The sequence below is a fragment of the Trichosurus vulpecula genome, chromosome 7, assembly GCF_011100635.1.
Source record: "Trichosurus vulpecula isolate mTriVul1 chromosome 7, mTriVul1.pri, whole genome shotgun sequence".
Lineage (NCBI taxonomy): Eukaryota > Metazoa > Chordata > Mammalia > Diprotodontia > Phalangeridae > Trichosurus > Trichosurus vulpecula.
Window position 1 is genome coordinate 217,320,858 of NC_050579.1, and position 22,072 is coordinate 217,342,929.

The 22,072-nt window shown below is 34.1% G+C and overlaps 1 protein-coding gene across 4 annotated transcripts in view; it reads right to left on the minus strand.

Moving 5' to 3' along the window:
- The window catches only part of PHF3 (PHD finger protein 3), a 98,867-nt gene that overhangs the window by 39,235 nt on the left and 37,560 nt on the right, over positions 1-22,072 (minus strand). For 3 of the 4 annotated variants that reach the window (XM_036769454.1, XM_036769456.1, XM_036769455.1), the window contains 3 exons: positions 11,232-11,393; positions 7,784-9,530; positions 606-915 (listed from right to left, as the gene is read on the minus strand). In XM_036769454.1, the coding sequence (XP_036625349.1) occupies positions 606-915; positions 7,784-9,530; positions 11,232-11,393 (2,219 nt within the window). Of the gene's footprint in view, positions 1-605; positions 916-7,783; positions 9,531-11,231; positions 11,394-22,072 lie in introns of those variants that run through there. The other variant, XM_036769458.1, reaches the window with a different exon arrangement.

Here is a 22,072-nt window from a genome sequence, read left to right on the forward strand (position 1 = left end):
TAACAATTCATGCAGAAAGAGAGCAAAGAAAATATTAAAATACACAAAACAACAGAAGGCAAAAAGTAATAATCATATCTTTTACATGAAAGAAAGCCAGTAGTAACTTCAAAAGCAAGCTAAGGGGTAGGAAGACCTAGGCTCAGTTTCCATCCATCATATACTGGCTGTGTAACATTGTACTGTTCATTACCTTTAAGCTATTCAGGCAATTCATAAAACTATAAACTTAACAGTAGAGTTGCTGATCTGCTTTGATAGTTTTCTCACAATGAATTAGCTTTATCAATGTAATCACAACCCCAGACAATATACTTTGTTTAAAAAGAAACCTCAAAATGCCCATCAAAATGTCCTAATTTAGAGTGACTTCTCATTCTAATAGCTCGTCTAAACTAAAACTATAACAGTAGCTAAATATTACGTATTAATGAGAATTTCACCTGTCACATTTTTGGACATGGCCGATATGAGGATTTTTTTAATCTTGCAAATTTGTTGAGTTATTTTTCTCTCTTATTAATGGGGGTGGGGGAGAGATAGAAGAGAAAAATAAGTGATTACTGAAAAAATATTTTGATGAAACCTAAAAAAAGAAATCTTACCCGTCTTAAAATTTTGACCTTGTGCTTTGTTGTATCATCTACATGCCTGTTTTTTTCATTTGTAGGTGCTTGCTTTGACAAACCAAATTTTTCACAATCCATTGTTTTATCTTCTCTATGAACTTCGATTTTAGCTTGGTTTTCCAAAACTTCTGAATCCAAAGTTTCACTCTTTTTATCTTCTTCTGCACAACATTTCACACATACATATTCTTTGTCTTCTTCTCCCATTTGCTGTGCTTGGGAAAGGCTTAACCCTACACAATCTCCATGAAACCAGTCATCACATCTCCCACAGCCAACCATAAACCTGAAAAGAAAAATCTTTCAGTTAATAAATGGTTTAAAATTTACTCTCAAATTCATAAATTAGTTCAAAATATTACTCAAAAAATGGTTCCATTACATTTTACATACTGTTTCAAAATTCCTTACAATGCAAAGTTCAAGTTGCTTAATTTGTCGACATTGACCATGTTTTCTTTATTATTAGAAGGGTGACTGCACACATAATTGTGACATTTTAGAGAAATATAAAACTTAACTGAATTTGTAAACAGAAAGCCTACAAAGAAATTATGATGGAACACTAGCCATTTATATTAATGTTAAAACGTTGTCCCTATGATGAAGAATAGGTTATTTGTGTATATATAACTCACTACCATGATAAACCCGCACAAAAGCATCCAAAGATTCTGCAATATTTGTTCACAAAGTCATACGGACCTGAACTTAAACACTCAGTTATTGAGTCACAGATCACTTCAAAATTACAAGGAGTTTGGGAGGAGAGAGAATTCCATTATCAGTAACAAGCGATCAAAGCATTTTTCTCAAAATTTCATTTTCATTTCAAAATGTACCAGGAGCACAACTGTTTTCAAAGCAGTTACTAGTCAATTTTTAATGTTACCTGTTTTTAGTTCTTTATGATTTAACAGAAATTAGCTCTTAAAAAATTACCCTTTTCCTCCCACTTCTGAACACCAGAAAAAAAAAAACTGTCGCTTGATCAAGGCATACTGTCAGAAAACTTTAATTCACTTAATAGTGAAAAACTAGGATCTCACTGTTGTCCATTTAATGAATTCTATCTCAGAAATGACCCCAAATCCCATGGACTAAATATAAACTAAAGTATTAAAGATTCGATAATGAGAACTTTTTTCCTTGGCTGGGGACAATTTAGGTTTTCAGAATTACTTGAAAATAGGGTCTTCTTAGGTTTACACATAACAAACTAATAATTTTCATTCAGTTTTAAACAATACGGAAAATTTATACAAATATTTTTTTCTCCCCATACCAATACTGGTTAAGAAGGTAAAATGTCACATCATATTTTTAGCCATACTTATTATGGGCCTAAAATAATGGCTCTGTAATTCTATCTCTGGACCATTTTGGCAAAGGAAGGAACCGTATCAGCAAACTGTTTACCCCACCAAAACTTTTTAAAACACCAGGGTACACTTGTGCTTCCGAACACTATTATGATAATTTTTAAAAAATTAATTCTTCACCCAAAGCATAACTATCTCAGGTGCTACTGGTGTGAAGTAGCTTACAAACTACCAAAAGACCTCAATTTTATCATCAGTGATGCACTAGGTCCTACAGCCAAAAACCCTCCTGCCTATTCTAATAAACTACTAGTACTATTTAGTCATTGCCTACCTTTAAAAATTAAGTGTTTGGTACTATTCAGTAAATGTCACTCAATTAGATATTCATTTTTCTACTATTAACTCCTCTCTATAATCCTGCATGCATTATCATCAGCATCATCCTTATTACAAAAAAGATAATCTAACCAAAAACAATAGCTTGTTTTAGAATTTAGCATTATCTTTAAAAAGATTACTATTTGGTTGAATTTATTCTCATCTATGTGATTATGCTGAATGGTATATCCATAAATTAAGGACTTTCGTTATTTTATTAATTCCTGTAACTTATTGCAGTAGCTCATCTTGAGCTTTCATCTTTTCAGTTATTTCTTATTAGTAAACAAAACATGATGTTCACTGAATATAGAACTTAAAATTCTTTGAGATTCATATAAAAAATATCAATCGGAAACTAAAACCATACCCTACATAAGTTTAGGGTATAATCAAAAGCACTGCCTTCTCAAAACAAACAAAAAAAAAAACACTAAGGAATGGATTCTGATATTTCAATTATTTTATCTACCACTGTGCCTTTTCTTAAGGTCACAAAAAAAAGAACCAACTCACCAAAAAGCCAATAAAATTCTTGTTTTGTTTAAATAAAGCTTTTCTATCTTCAATCTGCAATGCCCAAAGTATTCTCACATTTAACTTCTTAAAATGATTTAAGACAATAAATTCTTGAGAAGGGTACATGGTGCTTTCTTTTTTCTAAATGATGACCCTACAATTCTAATTCATCACTTGGTCAAAAAGATAAAATCTCTTTCCTGTCAAAAGAAACTTGTTATAAAATCTCAACTGCTCATAAATCCAAAATTAGATGTTTGTAGATACATTCGATGGACAATATTTCTAAGGTTTTCAAAATGGTGTTCAATGCTGATTACAGAAATGAAATCCAAATGAACACCAATGCTTCAGAAAGACCTTGGGTCCCAGATCTTCCATTTAATTACCCATGTGACTTTGAGCAAGGAAATTTACCACCCAGGGACCTGTCTGTAAAGTGTAAAGTGTGGATTAGATAACCTTCAGTCCTTTCACACTAAAAATCCTCTAATTCAAGAATCCATGATTTTATTGGTATGGCCATACCCTCTAATAGTTCAAATTAACTCTTCCACACCTTAGTAGATGGTTGGCTGCCTGAACAGTTGTGGATGAAAATCTTTGCTTCACGGCCAAGCCTCTGTTAACTCAGCTAAGGTAAACCTTGAGTAGCCAAGTCCATTGTTGGTCCTATACTTAAAAACCTTTTCCTCTGTTAGGACCTACCACAGGTTAAACACTCTGCTGACATATCGTTGAGTTATCCCCAGGGTGTAGATGACTTGAGTGGCTGATCCTGTACTTAGTTTGAATAAGACTTCATGACCAGGCAATTTATAAATTTGTCTTCCATGATAGTTCAAAAATATTACAAACATCTATTTAAATAAAAAAAAATCTAGTGCCATCCATGGAAGTACCTAATTAGCTTTTAGCACTTTAGATTATGTGTAATACTAAAACAGTGAGTTAGAGAACTGAAGAGAACAGACTAGCATTCTTATAACTACTTCTAAATGTATGAGTGCAAAGCATTATTCACTAACCTTAAAACTAAAACGATGGCAAACTGATTTCCCAATTGGGGTAACGGATGCAGGTACAAAATAGCAATTAAAATTTAATACAAATTTCATTACTGAGACAAAATAAGAATTGACTGTCAAGGAAAAAAGTGCATTAAATCCAAAAGCAGTATCTTTAGAGTGTTTTAGTGTCTCCCTTTTCATTATGAATTTATGTAAAGGGCCCATATTCCCTCACCTCCAACCCTCTCCCCCCAAAATTCTCTATGGTTTCAATCATCCCTCATTATCAACCCTTAGCAAGTAGCAATGAATGAAATTGTTTAAAAAGGTAGCAAGGAAACAATGAAAGAAAACATAATCCACAACATGGAAGTTATTCTTAACAACTGTGCTGTAGTGAAATTATATCTCCAAGTCATTTTAGACACCTGGTTTACATACATATTTTTTTCTCTTTACTAGAGTTTAAAATGAGCACAGAAAGATACGTATACGAGGCTGTTTTGAATCCAATTAAGAATCTGAATCTTAGCTTTGTGTTTTTGAAATTAAACTTAACTTCCTATGTCACAAAGAAGGGTCAAATAAAAATAGTATTCACGTTTCTTCAAAGTCCTGGATTTGGGGAGTAGGGAGAGGGGAAAAATGATCATTATGTTTAATTCTTTTACATTCCAACTTTTTTAAAGGGGAAGAGAAAAGGAAGCGAAGAAAAGCACCTAGGATTATCATTTTAACAATGGTGCAGCATTTGATATCCTGGTTTCATATTAGATTTTTTTTTGGTGCTTCTAATGTCACAACCTTAGCTAAGTGTTTATCTCTATCATGCCAAATTCTGTGATATTCCAGTGTAGCCATAAATATATTCTGAACCATTTTAATTCAATTTTATAATATACTAATTTTAATGTATATTATTTCAGTTTACAGAAATACAGCTTCTTCATTTTTGTAAAGTTATTTAATGAGCAACTCTCTAGAGAAAAATTATCTTAGAATTTAAAAAGGAATCCTGGAAAGAATCCGAACCAACTAATAAAAAGTTTATCTTTAGATATAAAGGGTCGCAATTCAAAGAACTGGTTTTCCTGTTATCATAGTATGAATTCATTTTTTGTAAGAGTATTTTCTGGATTTTATCTACTGTTCATCTGCAGAAGGGTCAAGAAACTGAAGACAGATCACAGAGACAAAATTTTTCCAGAGGAATAGAGGAAGGATTCATGGATTACTCTAAACATGCTCGCTTATAGAATTAACCAAATTTTTTGCAAGATGAAAAAATAATTCCATGTCAAAAAGCTAGAAAATGTAAACATCTCAAAACAACCATATCATGGTGTACACATTATCACTTATTTTACTATGTCAAATGACAAAATACACAACAGAGTTAAGCTACTTCACTCCTAAAAACAAAATGTAAATATTTAAAACCTAATGTTAAAAAGAAAACTCTGCTTGGGAGGACCTTCAAAAATAGTTAACTTTTCTAGTACAAATAAATTTCCTTCACAATTCCATTTGTTTAACTACAGTTAGATAAAATTTATTTCTGGAAGACAGCTGGTGTCCACCAGTGCTAACATTAGGAAAATGTTTCATAGAAACCACTCAACACAAAAAAGAATGGTAATATAAATGGAGAGAAAAATGCATTAGAGAAAGTAAATAAAAATTATCTCCAGATTTGCCCAAACAAGTTCAATGGCATCAGTGAAAAGGGCAATGGCATTTTTATAAGTAAATTGATTATATGCCAAGGAAATCCACCAGAACAACCGATTTCTTACGTAGTCGCAAAATATTAATCAGTTTGTTCTTTTTAATAAAAACTAAATGCTTGAAATGTGCTTCCAAAATAAGCTCTTAGCTAAGTGAATTTCTATATAAGTCTATATAAATCAGTCGTAAGTCCTTTGTCACCTACACTAAGTCAATGTTAGGACAGATGAAATGGAAATTTAGTAGCCCTGTTAAAAATTCAGTTTGTATCAGCTCAATAAAATAGCCAAAGGAGAGAGTAGTTCATTTTAGTTGTCATGGTTACAAGTGTTTCCATAGCAAAAATTATAATAAAGCTTAGACCCTGAATGGGGGAAGGGGGAGGTGTAAAAATAATGGAAATGAGAACCTATTAAAAAAATACACAAATGCTTATACCTACCAATCCTGTGGTAAGGTTTTATTTAAGGAACTCAAACTAGTGTGACACTCCTCATACTCCATTCTCCCTGAGCAACTCTGAGGAGTTGTTACGGAGAAGTTTCACCCTCAGATCAGGGGTTGAACAGGATAACTTTTAAAGATCTTTTCAATACTAAAGCTCTATAATGATAAACTCAAACACTAGAGCTCATTTTATCTTCTTTTGTTGTTCAGTCGGTCCAGTCGTATCCAATTCTTTGCGACTCTATTTGTTGTGATTTTCTTGGCAAAGATACTCGAGTAGTTTGCCATTTCCTTCTCCAGATCATTTTATAGATAAGTAAACTGAGGCAAACAGGGTTACATGACTTGCGCCCAGGGTCATACAACTAGTTAAAAGTCCGAGGCCAGATATGAACTCAGGAAGATGGTTCTTCCTGGCACCAGGCCTGGCACTCTATCCACTGTGCCATCTCTTTAACTTGTTACCAAAATAAAATTTTAACATGGAAACAATAAATGAGATGTGTATCAGCCTTTACAGGAATCAAATTTACCAGGGTATTCTAACAAGGGTTTCATTTGTACTTCGAGAATTTCCTTTATACTAAATATTTTGAAAAAGTCATGTACTGTTCAAAAGCAAAGCCTGACAAATTAAAAAAAAAAGACCCAAAATGGCTTGGGAAAAGCGAATAGATTTCCAGCATTCTGGTATCATAAAAGAAGGGTCTCTTTAACATGTAACTTCATGTGTAGTAAAAGGTAAAAATACTATGTCTTTAATATCCACATCACTGAATCCTTGCTCCCAAAAAAGTTCACATGATGTAATTTGTGAATAATGGAGAAAGTAAGTACATCACTTTAATGCCAAAGAACAGGAAAAGACCAGAGGTCAAATAGTTTCCTAGTCAAATATACAGCATTTTTCTATAATGTAGCATTGTATTAGTGTTGTTGATAGATGTTCAAACAGCAACCTGAAATGATGAATATGATATTCTGGTTTCAACTTCATCTCTGTATACTTTTTCTTTTAAAAAAAAAGTTATTTATTAAAGGAGCAATTCTATAAAACTAAAGGGTTCTGAATTCTATGGATAGAGTAGAATCAATGTCTTAAAATTTCAGAGAATTTTTAAGAACACTTTTAAAATATTGCATTTAAATAAAAAATACACATTTGCCCTACTCCACGTTACAAAGAAAATTAAGGTGACAATGTAAAGGCTGTCAAAACACTTTTTAAGCAGCCAGGGTGATTACAAATTTTATTACAAAATTCAAATTTGGTGTTTATAAAACATGATACTTGTCCTAGGAAATGGTTGTTTCACTTTACACAAACTCTTTTTAATGATACACAATGTTTAGAATTTCCATACATACTTCTTTGACTAATGATTTTTGAACCAAATGAAACAAAAATGTAGGGTAAAGCATTCATAAACTGATGAGTCTTTAAGTATGAATTTTCCGATGCCTAGAAACTAAAAAACATTTCCTAAATGTTTGTAACAAAACATTTATATATAAATTGATGTAGTAATAATTACCTTTTCAGAAAATCTTTTAAGATGGCAAAACTATGTGCAGTTTATACAATCAACTTGGTCTTTTTATTAACACATTCAAGTTAAATTTTTCTGATTTGCCAAAAACTTCAGAAGTATTCCTTTTTACATAAAGGAACAAATTATCACACAATTCCCCACCCACAACATTTTTTCTCTTAAAATGTACACATCACACATATACACACACACACCTGTTGCCATGTGGTTTTTTGCAAAAACCACACTGCTTGCTGGGAGCCCACATATATTTGTTTTCAGATGAAGAGATGTGTTCTGAGCCTTCTCGTTTTACAGTAGATATGTTATCTGGGATGAACAATGGAGGTTCATCCAGAGAAAAGCTTTTACTACTTCTTCTTTGGCGTGGTTGAAGGTTCTTCTCAGTTTTTTTTACTTTCAGTTTATCCTCCTCTTTGACAGGTTCTAAACCTAAATATTCTATATCTTCCTTTATGTGACTATTAGTTTTCATTGTTGCTGATAACTGCTGTTGCTTATGGATTTGTTTCTGGTTGGAATGTTGCAAATGTCTAGAATGGGCTGGAGTCGTATGGTAAGAGTCTTTAGAACCACCTGGGTGGCCATGCATTTTGTCACTCAAAGAGTGAGTCAATAGTTTAGGAGTCTGTGCTAAATTTTGAGCTTGTGATCCTTTTTTCACGGTTGTATGAGTTTTCACAGATTTGCTATCTGAACCACTACTCTGTGATTTCACATTTTTATCAACTTGTTTTTTTCTAACTTTAACTGGCTTATGAAAATTTTGCTGAGATTCCTCAGCATTCCTTTTCATACTTTTAACTCCAACTCTAGTTTTGCTTTGAATTTCTTGTTTTGCTGAAATAGTTTTTTTTTGAGTACCCATAGCTATGTTTTGCTTAGACTGAATCAGAGATTTAGTGTTCTTGGACTTAGCATTCTTACAATCTAATGAAGAAATATTACTGGACTGGCTGTTTCTGTCATCTTGAATTTCTGCTATTTCATGAGATTCTATCTTAATGTTTTCAGCATGCTGTTGTGGACTTTGGTCAGGAGGACCACAGATGCTGTTTTCTAAAACACTGTTTTCTGATTCATTAGTATTAGTATCTACACTCTTTAAATCAGTTTCAGTAAATTCTGTGGTATCTGAGTGTTCATCAGATACTTTAGTATCTGCTCCTTTAAGATTACTCAACAGGTTTGTAGTTTCTTGAAGTGAGGGTACAACTTGAACAGCAGTTTTCATAGCATCCTGCAATTCTGCATTACTTCCAGTAATCTCCTCCACAGAACTGGATAGAACCACACTGTTCTTTTCTATATTGTTTGGAGTTGAACAAGCAGCAACATCAGATGAGGTAGCAACAGCCTCTGCCACCTCCATTTGGTCAACCTCTCTGGAAAATTTTAAGGTTTCCTTTGATGTATGGTCAATACTTCCACTAGAATCCTTTTCTTCGAGATTAGTTTCACCTGTTTTATTGGTGATAGGATCATTATGTTCAAGTTCTTCTTTATCTAAAAGCTTAAAAAATACTGGACTGTCACTCTTGGTTTTACTTTCTTCTTTTTCTTCAGGATTACAAGTCTCTGATAGGTGAGGAGTAGTTAATGGATGGGATGGCACAGTGGTTTCTCCCTTGTGACATTTATGTTTAATATCTAGTTTGGCTTCATCCTTAAGTTCATGACAAGGTGATGATGCTGAATGACTTGACGAAACCGTTGACACTTCAGGTACCTCTTCTGTTAACCCAGTATGTCGACCACTCCTTCTAACTTCTTGTTTAGGTGGTGTACAAACACTGTCTTCCTTATTTTGACACCTGTCCAGTTGTCTGAGTCCTGTTTTTTGTACAGATGCATTCTTGACAGCTGCTCTCTTTGAATTAGTTAAAGGTGTTGTATTTGAACGCTTGGCTATAGTGCTTTGTCGCAAACTTCGTACTTGTTCTATCACAGGAAAAAACAAAATAAGAATAACTTAGCTATTTTAAAGTTTAATTTAATTTCAATACAAACCTGCACTATATGTGGTACGTCACTTTTCTAAATATTTGGATTTGTAATCACTTATTAATTTTTCAAAACAAAAGTGTACTTTTAGATAAAAGTTTTCTTGTGGTGGTGAGATGCCTTGTTATAGGAAATTTTCTATTTTCAAAGTTCTCAGAATTGTGACTGTACAAAAATCCACAACTGAATCTGAATACAGAAGATGTCTTATTCAGCCTTCTAACTCTTAAAAGGTATGATGATAAACAAGTAAAATGGGCATGCTATACTATGAGCCCATTGCTTGACTTGAACAAGGAATCAGAACATACTAAAGCATATGAAGTAAAAAAGCCATCATTTCAGAGTAAATTTTTTAAAAATTAAAATCACTCATCACAACTAGACTGAGCCAACCTCTATAACCCATTCTCATTGAATTTCTATTAATTTTTTTTACTTTTATTATTACAAAACATGCAATTTCCCCCAAGAGTATATACCAGAAGTTTAGTAACAAATACATAAAGAGCCAGGTTGGAAACTCCAGGGACCATACATAATGTGGAGCAATTAATTTAGTCAAAAGAATCATGCCAGTTCTTCATGATCCAAAACTGGAATATCAAAAAAAGGTGAATATCAAAGATGATCCCCCAGACCCAATTTTAACCTAAAGTTTCAATTTTTCCCCCATAATAGAATGACCAACAAGAAGAAAACTGTGTTTTCCTCTCCTCTCTTTGTCCTAATTTGTATGGCCCCATTAGTGGCAGCGCTAACAAGCAGTGAAAAGGCCAGAAATCAGAAAACTGAAAGGCTTGAAAGATATAATTCTCAAGCCAAATATTTAGCTCTGGATAACTACTTTATTGTATATGAATCAAAGTAGAAATTACGAAATTTTGTTTTCTTTATGTTTACCTAGAAACTCATACTCCAAACTACAGAATTTCATTTAATATTAAAATCAACAAAAAGTTTTCAACTTCAATACTTGTATGTCAATTAAAAAATAAACTCAGAAAGATTTCAACTAAACCTCCTATAAATGCATGATCCATTTATTACATATACTGTAGATTTTTACCATCATGAAAACAATTTCTAATGTTTTATGTACCAGGTTTTATAAATCTAACCATAAATGAAGTTACTGAAATGTTATATTAGTATTACATTATTTCAAATCACACTAATTTGTTTATAGAGATTAAGAAGAAAATATTTTCAGTGTTTTCACTGGTCATTTAGTTATTAAGGAAGTTAACAGCACCACTATCTCATCCTCCAACTATACCTTTGATAACACTATAAACCTAGATTAAGGAACTACATTATAATTATCAGAGATTATCACTTCCCTTTTTTTCCTCAAAATCACATATAGCAATTAAAATAACTTGTTTCCCTACTCAATAATACAATAATAAACAACTCATCACTGAAAAATATAAATGACACTAAGTGAAACTAAAATAAAAAAACAAAGCATATCATTAAAATAAGTTATTGTTAACTTTATAAATTATGAGGCATTGAACAAACATTGTCCCCCCAGTAAGTGTACAACCTAACAAATTTTTCTCTTGGAAATTATACCCATTTACTAAGTCAGACTCTCCCTCTCTCTCTCTCTCTGTCTTCTCAGAAAATTACCTTGTGCCATTAAACGAGGCGATTTTCTTGGTGATCTGACTGAAGTTTCTTCCACTTTGTCCCTCAAATTTCTGTTAGGCAAAATAAGTTCTTCTTCATCAATGGTATCATTACCACTTTCTTTAACAACTCCTTCATCCATAATATCATCAAGACCAACAACTGAAAAAAACAAAAACAAAAGAAAACAAAAGATCTCAACATGCGAATAAAAAAAATCTAAGGATTCCTAAGAAGAAATGAGGAATCAAAATAGAATTGAAAAGCATGTGAGAAAGTTTAAATAAGACATCACCTCACCAGAAAGTCTAAATCCATTTCCAATGTGTATAAATTCATTATTTCCCTGAGCTCCAAGGACTATACTTTGCTATTCCTTCATATTATTATAGAATGATAAATGGAATTAAATAATCAAAGCAGCAAAGATTCTAATCAACAGATTATCATAACCATAACCAGTTAATTCCTTTGTAAGCCAGAACTGCTTGCTAATCAAAATCTGCTTCCAATTCAGATCTAAGGGCACAAATTTAAGTATTGGTGGATTGAAGAAGTTGACCTTTAGTCCACTGGAAACCACAAAGATGCTGCAGCCAAGTCAGGGTCAAATTTGCTACGGGATTGGGATCAAGTGTCTGGCTCTGAAAAGGTGTACAAGAGACTCCCACAAATTCCACAAGGAAGTTATATAACATTTAGATCCAATCCTGGGAAAGACTTAGGTGTGGGAAAGATTGGTGACAAAGGTAGGAGTTTGTTTCTTCCCAGAATGACAAGTGTGCAAGAAAAACTGCAATATTGCATCAAAAAACCTATGCCCCAATTCCAGACGGAATTCAAGCTAAAACTAGCTTGGACTGAGATCAGTACCAATGAGTAGCACTGAATTGTTATCTATTTAGCACTTGTGATGGATATACTATTTTCCTTTGTAATTAAATATATCACAAAATGATAGAAATCAAACTTGAGGTAGAGTATTGCTGTCCAAATGAGATTAGAAAGGATTCATTCAAAAATGTAAGAACAAGGAACAGGACACAGTAAGGGATTAAAATGCTGTGGAGCATCAAGCAACCAGAGTTGGTCAGATCAACTCGGGGAAGAGAGAGGAGCCTGCTAAGTGAGGAAGATAAATATTAATAGCAAATAATTTTTTTAAAAAAAATTACCTTTTTGAAAACTGGCCAATGCTCGTGGAACAGAATTTACTTTTTTTTTTATTATGTGGCTACATCCTAAAGGTTAGAAGGGGCCTCAATAGTAATGTGGTGCTGATCTTTGTGCACAAAATAGGCCAATCAGCTGGTAGTCTAGTAATTAAAAGTTTTACCTTCTTAAACTCACTACGCAGTACTGCTTGATTTCACATCTAATAAATAAGATGTGCATCTGAATAGTTTTAGGTAAATTTTTATATAACAAATCCTATTTTGCCATTGACTTTTTTTTTTTACAGTTTCAGAAATTAATTTCCTGTATTAAACACCAACCTGAAATAAAAAGCACACAACTATAATTATCTACTTCAATAAAGAGTATTTTTGTAAATCAGTCTATTTGCGTTTCCAATCCTCCAATAAGTTAGTCTGATAAACAATCATCATCTTTGCACATTTTTCACAATGATAGTTGACTAGTTTTAAGATTAACAAAGTCCTTTTCATACATTATTTTACTCTGACAATTACTATTAATTTCCACTTTGCAGATGCAATAAAGATCAAAAATATTAAATGACTCTCCCAAAGTCACACAGCTAGGGAAAGAGAATAAGCATTCATTAAGTGCCTACTATGTACCAGGTTCTGTGCTAAGCACTTCTTAGAAATATTATCTCATTTGATCCTCACAATAACCCTGTAAAGTAGGTACTATTACTATCCACATTTTACAGTTGAAGAAACTGAAGCAAACAGAGGTTAAATTACTTCCTTAGGGTCACAAAACTAGCATAGGTGTCTGGGCCAGGCCCTGCACTCTATTCAACAGCTGGCTGCCTACTAAGCATTGGAGGTGGACTTACAATCTAACTTTTTCCTGACTCCAAGTCCAGAGTTCTTTCTACTACACCAAACTACCCACTCCTCACGAGAAGTGATGGCTTCAGGGTGCAAAATAAGAGATATTTCTTGGACATGACTAATGCAGTAATCTGTTTTGCTCAACTATCCATCTCTATTCCAAAAGTAACATGCATGCTCACACTTATATGAACTGAGAGCAGAAGGAAAATAACTACACAATTACACATTACACAAAGACAGGGATGCATATGGAAAGAAACTTCCTGCCCCCCAAAAATGAATCTTGTAATTATAATGACCAAGAAGCTTGAACAACAATATGAGCTGAAAAAATGTCCCACTTACTCCTTTCTCTAAAGAGATTATGGTTGTGTAATATTACATATATTGTCAAACTTGGCTGACATGTCAATTGGTTTTGCTGAACCATTTTTTCTCTTTTTTCATTACTTTGCTACAAAAGATCACTCTCTGGTAGGGGAGGAAGAAGGAAAAGATATTCCAAATAAGCATTCTGTCCTTTCCTTCAAGACATAATTTAAATACCATCTTCTAAATAAAGGCATTCCTACCCACCCCCAATTGCTACTTCCTTTTCCTCCTCAACTACCTTTTTTAAAGCTTCTTTATATGCCTTCTGTACATATTTTATATGTGTGCTGTCTCCCTCTTTAGTCTTAGACTTGTATCCCCAATTTTAGCAGCACCTGGCATACAGTAGGTGTTTTAATAAATGCCTGCAGATTTACTGGTTGATATAAAACTAAAAATGAATTTAAAAATTTTAATAAAAGACTACTATATAGAAGAAACTCAACCTTGACTCTAGAAGGCAAAACAGGATTAATGGAGGTGGGTGGAGATTTTACATATGTGAGAGTGTGTTGGTGTTTTAAATTAAAAGTTGTTTTGTTTTGTTTTGTTTTTGTGGGAGGAAAGGGGTAGATTTGGATTTTAAGTTTTATTTATAAATAAATTCTGAATTTTAAATAAACACCTCAATTCGAGAGATCAGATGTAAACAGTAGGTAAGAGGCCACAGGGAAAATGAGTTAATAGCTTTGTGGCATAATCGCACACATACCCATGACAACTATCCTTGAACCTTCTGATGGGTTAAAGGTGACCCATGGAGTTGACATCTATCAACAAGCATTTATTAAATACCAACTTACTATCAGAGGTTCCCAAACTTTTTGGCTTACCACCTCCTTTAAAAAAAAATTACTCAGCACTCCCCCCCCCAATCTACTTTCTTTAACCCTTTAATGATGTTTTTTATTTGTACAACTTTAAAAAAATATATTTTTAATGATGCATCTTAAAAGTACTGTAAATTTGTGGGGGGTTTTCCTGTATTGAAATTTTGATGATGCAATTTATGGTATCATATTGCAAACAAGCCATTACATGCACATATTCCTGTCAATGCATGCTAGACTTCCCAACAATGCTCAACACACTTGCCTGCCAACACTTGCTTGTTAAGACCTGTCAGTTATAATTTGCATTGTGTGTTTATTTGGAAAATGATGTAATCACTACAATTTAAACTGTTACACAACAGATGAAACAGTTTTTCAAAATTCTCTTATATTCTCGTCTTTCCTTATGCTTCCAACAGCCCCTTTATTTTTATTCAACAACCCCCAATTGCACCCAAGGCTACTACCATCTCTCCCTGGCCCACTCTGGGAACCTATGTTACTATGTTCCAGGCACTGTGCTAACTGCTAAGTGCTGGAAATCTAAAGACAAAAGTCGGGCAGTCAGTATTCTCAAGGAGCTTACATTCTAAAAAAAGGGGGGGGGGGTAAGGTTAGGGGGGGTGGAGAACAACATTAACAAAGATATGCAGACTATACACTAAAAAGAAAAAAAAAGGTAGTTTTGGGAAGGGAGGAATTAGCAACTAGGGGAGGAGGTGACGTTAATCAAGAAAGGCTTCATATAAAAAGTGGTGCTTGAGCCAAGTTTTAAAGAAAAACAGGGACTCCAAAAAGTGAGCAAGGAGAGAGCATTCCAGGCATTAGAGACAGCCAGTGCCTTTAGAGGTATAGCTAGAAGATCAAATGTATGAGGAAATGCAAGGAGGCCACTACAGTTGAACCAGAGTTCATGGAAGGGAGTAATAAGGGACTGAACAGGATGGTGGCTGTTTTGAGTGGAGAGAATGTGATGTACCTGAGACATGCTGTGGAGATAGAATTGACAAGATCTGGCAAATGACTTAGTATGAAAGTAAGAAGTCAAGGATGATGCCAAGGTTATGGACCTGAGTGACTGGGAGGACAGTGGTTACCTCAACAATAATAATGATGAAATCTGAAAGACAGTTGGGTTGGAGGAAAAGATACCATTTCTGCTTTGGATATGTTGAATTTAGGATGCAGTAAGAAATGTCCCCTTTAGTTAGTGATTCAAAGCTTGAACTCAGGAGAGACATGGGTTTGATATATAGATCTGCATCATCCACTTATGGAAGACAATAAAATGGAACTGAGTGTAGGCTTTTTAAGAGGGCAGTCTTTTTAAATGGTCAACTCAAAATTCCTGGGCTCTGGGACTAGTGGGAATGTATGTCATAACTCATGTTGATGTTATCAAAGATTTCTTGGTCAGACACAGGCTGGAATAAATGCAACTTCACACAAAAATTCCACAAAAAAAAAAAAAGTGATGAACAGAAACAAGTTTAGAGAAAACCTGCTAAGACTATCCAGATCATCCTAAGGTCATTTAAAGGGGAAAAAAATCATGAACCTTATCAGCAAAAAAGGGAGCTGGGTCTGGAGTCAGGAAGACCCGAGTTCAAATTTGACACCAAACACTCAATACCTGCAGTGACCCTGGTCAAGTCATAACCTTTGCCTCCATTTCCTCAATTTTAAAATGAGAATAAAAACAGCACCTACCAGATAGGGTTGTTGTGAGGATCAAATAAGGTATTATTTGTAAAGCATTTATAGCACAATGGCTGGTACATAGTGTTATATAAATGCTTATTTCCCCCCCACCAAAAAGGGATTAAGAAAATAGCAATAGCAATTTACATGCCTAATCTCCCATTTCTACAAAATTGTTATGAAAATTTACCAATATACTGAAGGCAAAGCAGTATTTCATAAACGATCTTCTATAGCAGACCACATCTTCACAGTCACACAATTCACTCAAAGTTTCAAAGAAACCAAGAATTTTACTATGTTTATTGTCTATTTTTAAAAGCACTCAGACAGTATAAAATACCTGGGAATATAGCTACCAAAACAAACCCTTACATGAACATCACATGAGACTCTTGATGCAAATAAAATCAGATTTAAATAACTGGAGAAATAACAGTATTTCATGAGTATGCAGCACCAACATAATAAAAATGACAATTTCACTTAAACTAATCTATTTATTCAACGCCATCCCCATTAAATTAACAAAAAAAATTATTTTACTGTACTAGAAAAAATAGTAACAAAATTCATTTGGAAGATCAGAAGTTCAAGAATATCAAAGAAATTAATGAAAAATGTAAAGGAAGGAAGTTTAGTAGTACTAGATCTTAAACTATACAAATACAATTTTCAAAACTATCTGGCACTGGGTAAGAAACAAAGAGAGAACAATGGAACAGAGTAGACACACAATATACAGTAGTAAATTATTATAGTGACCTTGTGTTTTGACAAATGTAAAGCCTTAAGCTTTTGTGATAAGAATTCATTACTTGGCAAAAATTGTTGGGAAAGCTAATTGGGCACAGACAATGCATTATCTTACACCATTTACCAAGATAAGGTCAAAATGGATACAAGACCTAGATATAAAGGGAGACATAACAAAACTCAAAGACCATGAAACATAGGAGAACAAGGAATAAACAAGACGTAGAGAGCATTATGAGGTATAAAACGGATAATTTCTGTTACATTTAATTAAAAAGATTTTGTAAAATCCAATGTAGCCAAGATTGGAAGGAAAACAGAAAATTGAGAGAAAAATTCTATAGATAGCTTATACAATAAAAGTCTCACATCTCAAATATATAACGAACTCTCTCAAATTTGTAAGAATACAAGTTATTCCCCACCCATTTGGATAAATGATCAAAGGATGTAAGTAGGCAGTTTTTCAATGAAAAAAATCAAAACTATATATAGTCTTATTCAAAAAATTCTCTAAAATCCCTACAAATTAGAAAAATGCAAATTAAAACAACCTGGAGATATTATCTTACACTTATCAGATTGGCTAAAATGATAGAAGGAGAAAGCAATAAACGTTTGAGGAGATGTGGTAAAATTGGGACACTAATTCATCAGTTAGTGGAACTGTGAATTAATCCAACCATTTTGGAGAGCCATCTGGAATTATGGCCCAAAGAGGTATAAAACGGTGTCTACCCTTTGGTCCAGAAATACTACTATTAGGTCTGTTTCCCAAACGGATTGGGGAAAAAGGAAAAGAACTTAAATGTTCTAAAATATTTATAGCAGTTCCCTTTGTGGTGGCAAAGAACTGAGAATTAAGGGGATGCCAGTCAATGTGGGAATGGCTAAACAAGCTATGGTGTATGATTGTTTTGTTGAGGGAGGAAGGCAGGGCAATTGGGGTTAAGTGACTTGACCAAGGTCACACATCTAGTAAGTGTGTCAAGTATCCGAGGTTGGATTTGAACTCAGGTCCTCCTGACTCCAGGACCAGTGCTCTACTCACTGCACCACCTACCTGCCCCAGTGGTATATGATTGTGATGGAATAGTAGTACTGTGCTAGAAGAAATGATGAGCTAATTAATTTTAGAAAAACATGTAAAGACATGCAAGAAATAATTAAAAGTAAAACAAGCAGAACCAACTGAACCCTGTACACAATAACAACAATACTGTTCCAAAAACAACTTCAAATGACTAGGTCGTTACTCAAATCAACTAAAAAGGACCTATGAAGGAAGATGCTATCCACATTCACACAAAGAACTGGTAAATAAAATCATGTATAGTATGGTTTTACATACACACACACACATACATACATATATACATTTCTGTGTCTAATGGTAGCCTTCTCTGGAGTGGGGTGGGGAGAGAGGTAGGGAAAAAAAATAAAATGGGCACAGCAGAGAACAAAAGAAAATTTAGACGGAAGCACAGAAAAGCAAGTAAGCTTTAAAAACAATTTACAGTTTTTATTAGTTTTTTTCTTTTTTTAAGTTTTTAAAAAAAAACGGTATGAAATGGAAATTCATGGTTTTATATTGACTACTCTTTTTACGTTGTGCTACATACATGAAAATACTCTCTTTTTTGGTCTTTTTTTTAAGTTCAAAATGAATAAAAAAATTTTTTAAAGCCTATGAATCAGGAGAGGAAAATACAACCTTAAAGACTCTCCTTCTACAAGTTGTCTCCCATGGATATATCAAAATCATACAAACATTCCCTGAAATATGTGTGTACTACTCAACAAACACGTTATTAATGTTAACTGATGTAACAACCATGTTACTTGTAGCTACTGTGGCTGTGTAAGGCCACTAACAGCAGCACACAGGAGGGCTGCTAGTACAGGTTCTTTGATCTCCTTTTCTAAGGAAAGCAACATTAAGGGGTTTACCATAGCAACTTTAATCAAACATACACATATCATTCACTTAATTCAGGGGAAAAAGTCAGCAACTTTAACTTCAGAGAAAACACAAACAGAAATTATATAAACAGAGCAAATAACACAAATTGACAGGCTTCTGTCTAACCATAGCAATACATACACATAGCTACCAGAGAGAAGCACCAACATCTGGGTTTTCAAAGTGGGGATGGGGTGAGGGGCAGCTGGCTCCTTAACTGCTACTCAGAGTCTCCACACCAACACTCTTCCAGTGAGTAAGCCCCCAAGCAAAATGCTAACCTCAGAGCATATATACACACTTCTTCAGGGTCAGAGGATATCATAACCATGCCACTCAAACCCATATGACCTAGGCCTTCCCATGGCTTAAGCAGGTCATCAAGGACTTCCGATTCAATCAAGGACTCTTGATTCAAAGGCACTTGATTGCCTTAGTGCTGAGAAGCATTCCAAAACAAAAAACAGCAAAAAGTCCCACCCTGTTTGGCATTACAAGTGACCATAAAATAGAAAAACACCTTACAGAAACCATCTAATACACCTTCCACATAACAGCCCTCCAAATACTTGATGACAGTTACAAGGTTCCCAAGACATCTCTTCACCAGGCTAAGTATATCCAGTTCCTTAAACCATATGACCTCAAGGCCTTTAATCACCCTAGTCATTCATCTCTGCAAACTCTCTAATCTATCAATGTCCTTCCTAAAACTCAGAATTGTACTTTAAATTGGGAAGAGAGAAGGAGGGTGTGTGCTAACAATAAGGATGTCTTTAAAAAGAAGTAGTTCACTGTAGCCTTATGCTAAAATGTACAGAAAAAGAAATTCAGGAGACAAACAAGTAGGACAATCAAAATACCGAATTTACTACATTCTCTCTAAGCAAAGGAGACCGTGAACTTTTTAAAAAAATGTATTTTGATAACTGCATTTCAATGTAATTAGCTTCTTTTGTCATCCTACTTATTTTATTCACTTAACAACAATATCTGTAATAGGTCCTAATACTCTTCACCAGATTGCTTCTAGGATCTGTGACACAAAAAAGATTAGGAACTCCTGGACTAGATGATCTCTAAGACTCCTAGCTCTTTAGCCTATGAACCCCAGAGATTGCCTTGAACGCCCTTTTTTCTCCCCATCCCTTTCAAAATTCCCATTTCCTTAGTAAAATAGCAAGCAGTATGTGATGGAAACAGACGTTAGTGTGGAGTCAGGAAGGTAAAGTTCCTATTCGGTATTTAAAACCCTTCACAATCTGGCTCCTGAGGCACTATGGTAGACTATTAGGCTGAGAAGGAAGACCTGGGGTGAAGCCCTGTCTCAGATACTTTACTAGCTCTGGGACCTTAGGTAAGTCACTTAACTTCTGAATCTCAATTTCCTCATCTGTAAAAGAGGAGTGTGGTGGTGGGGGAGTGGCTGAAATTACGGTCCTACCTTCTCATATTATTAATCATTACTCTCCTTTATGTACACCAGAGTTTAGCCAAATCACCCCTCCGTTTCCTAGACTAGTAACTCCACCTCCTACAGATATAGATTATCCTACCTCTGTACTTGGAATTGTGCTCTCTCCTTACCTCTTAATATTCTTAGTTCCTTTTAAAGGTAAACTCAAATGCCACCTTCTACATGAGGCCTTATCTGAATCTTCACATTAGTGCCCCTCCCCCCAAACTATTTTTGTTTTTACCTTGTATGTGCTTTATATTTACTTGAATACATATTGTCTTCCCTAATAGTAAGCTCCCTGACGACAGGAGCTGTTTCACTTTTGTTTTTGTATTACCTGCACAGTAGCTGGGACATAGCAGTAAGTGCTTAATATATGCTAATTGTCTAATTATACATTATACATATACCTCTCTGAGCCTCAGTTACATACATAAAACGAAGACATATACTGTAGGGGCTATTTCAACAGAGTTGTTTTGAGGAGCCTATGTGTGTAACATCTCACATCAATTCTTGGTTGTTCCTCCTATCATGTCCGGCCCTCCCTCTTTCCCCCAGGCATTTCAAATTAAACATGCCCCAATTATTTTTGTTGTTTCCCCTAAGATACCATGTAAATATCAGAAAATAAAGAAGAAAACAATCTGGACCAAGTAATTAAGAAATTAAAAGGTAGGTCCCAAATGAATCACAAAAAACAGGGATCATATTTCAACAAAACAGAAGTGTGTTCGATTCAGAAACTTGGCATTACATTTCTGTAAGGTTTCCAATCTCTGTTCTAGGTATTCACTAAAATGAGGTTTGGTTTTCCATATCCATAAATGTCTGCATTTTTCAGGATGTCCATGGAACACAGTTTAGGAAAATTAAAAAAAAAAAAAAACAACAAACCTTTCCTGCCCTGATACATCACTGGATTACGTCATACTTTCATTTTAAAATATTATTTTGAAATGTATGTATAAAGCATAGAATATATTATCTTGAAATTTTGTCTCCTTGTGAGCAAAACCCTTGGGTTAAGTTAACATTAGCCTAAAAAGCCATTTTGAAGACTATTGGGAAAATCTCCATCTTGGTCCTCTTTTTCAGTCAGGAAACAGGACTTATCTTACAAAGTTTGGAAAAACTCCACAATATGATAAGACTATAACAACAAATAATATTTTTCATTTGGGGGAATAGTAAATAAAAGTTAAAGGAGAGAAAGTTTATCAATGTTGCTCTTCCCTTATTAACAATTTTAGCTAATCCAAGTCACTTAGTATGACGTTTAATGCTCCCACTCCCAACAATTTGTATTATTCAATAAAAAGAATGTATTAAGATCCTACTGTGCAAAAACCATGTGAAGTTCTGAAGTATAAAGTTTAAAATACGATCTTGCTATAATGAGTAACTCATAATGAAACAGGAGAACTAGATTAGTATAGCACATTTAAAATGTAGAATAGACAAACACAAGTAGTTGTATTATTCACAGTATGAGAAAGTCAGTATAGCTATGCAACTCAGAATACAGTACAAGTATTTTAGATATAGACAATCCTGATTTCTAATCTAATCTGGTAATTGGCCTTGAGTATCAGGATTGAAGATGTAAATTTTTTCAGAATCATTGTATGTTGAGACTTAGTTCTTCTCACCAAGTTACACACACCCTAAAAGAACACTAGATTTGAGGTCAGAAAAATGGTTTAAAACTCCATCTCTATCATTTA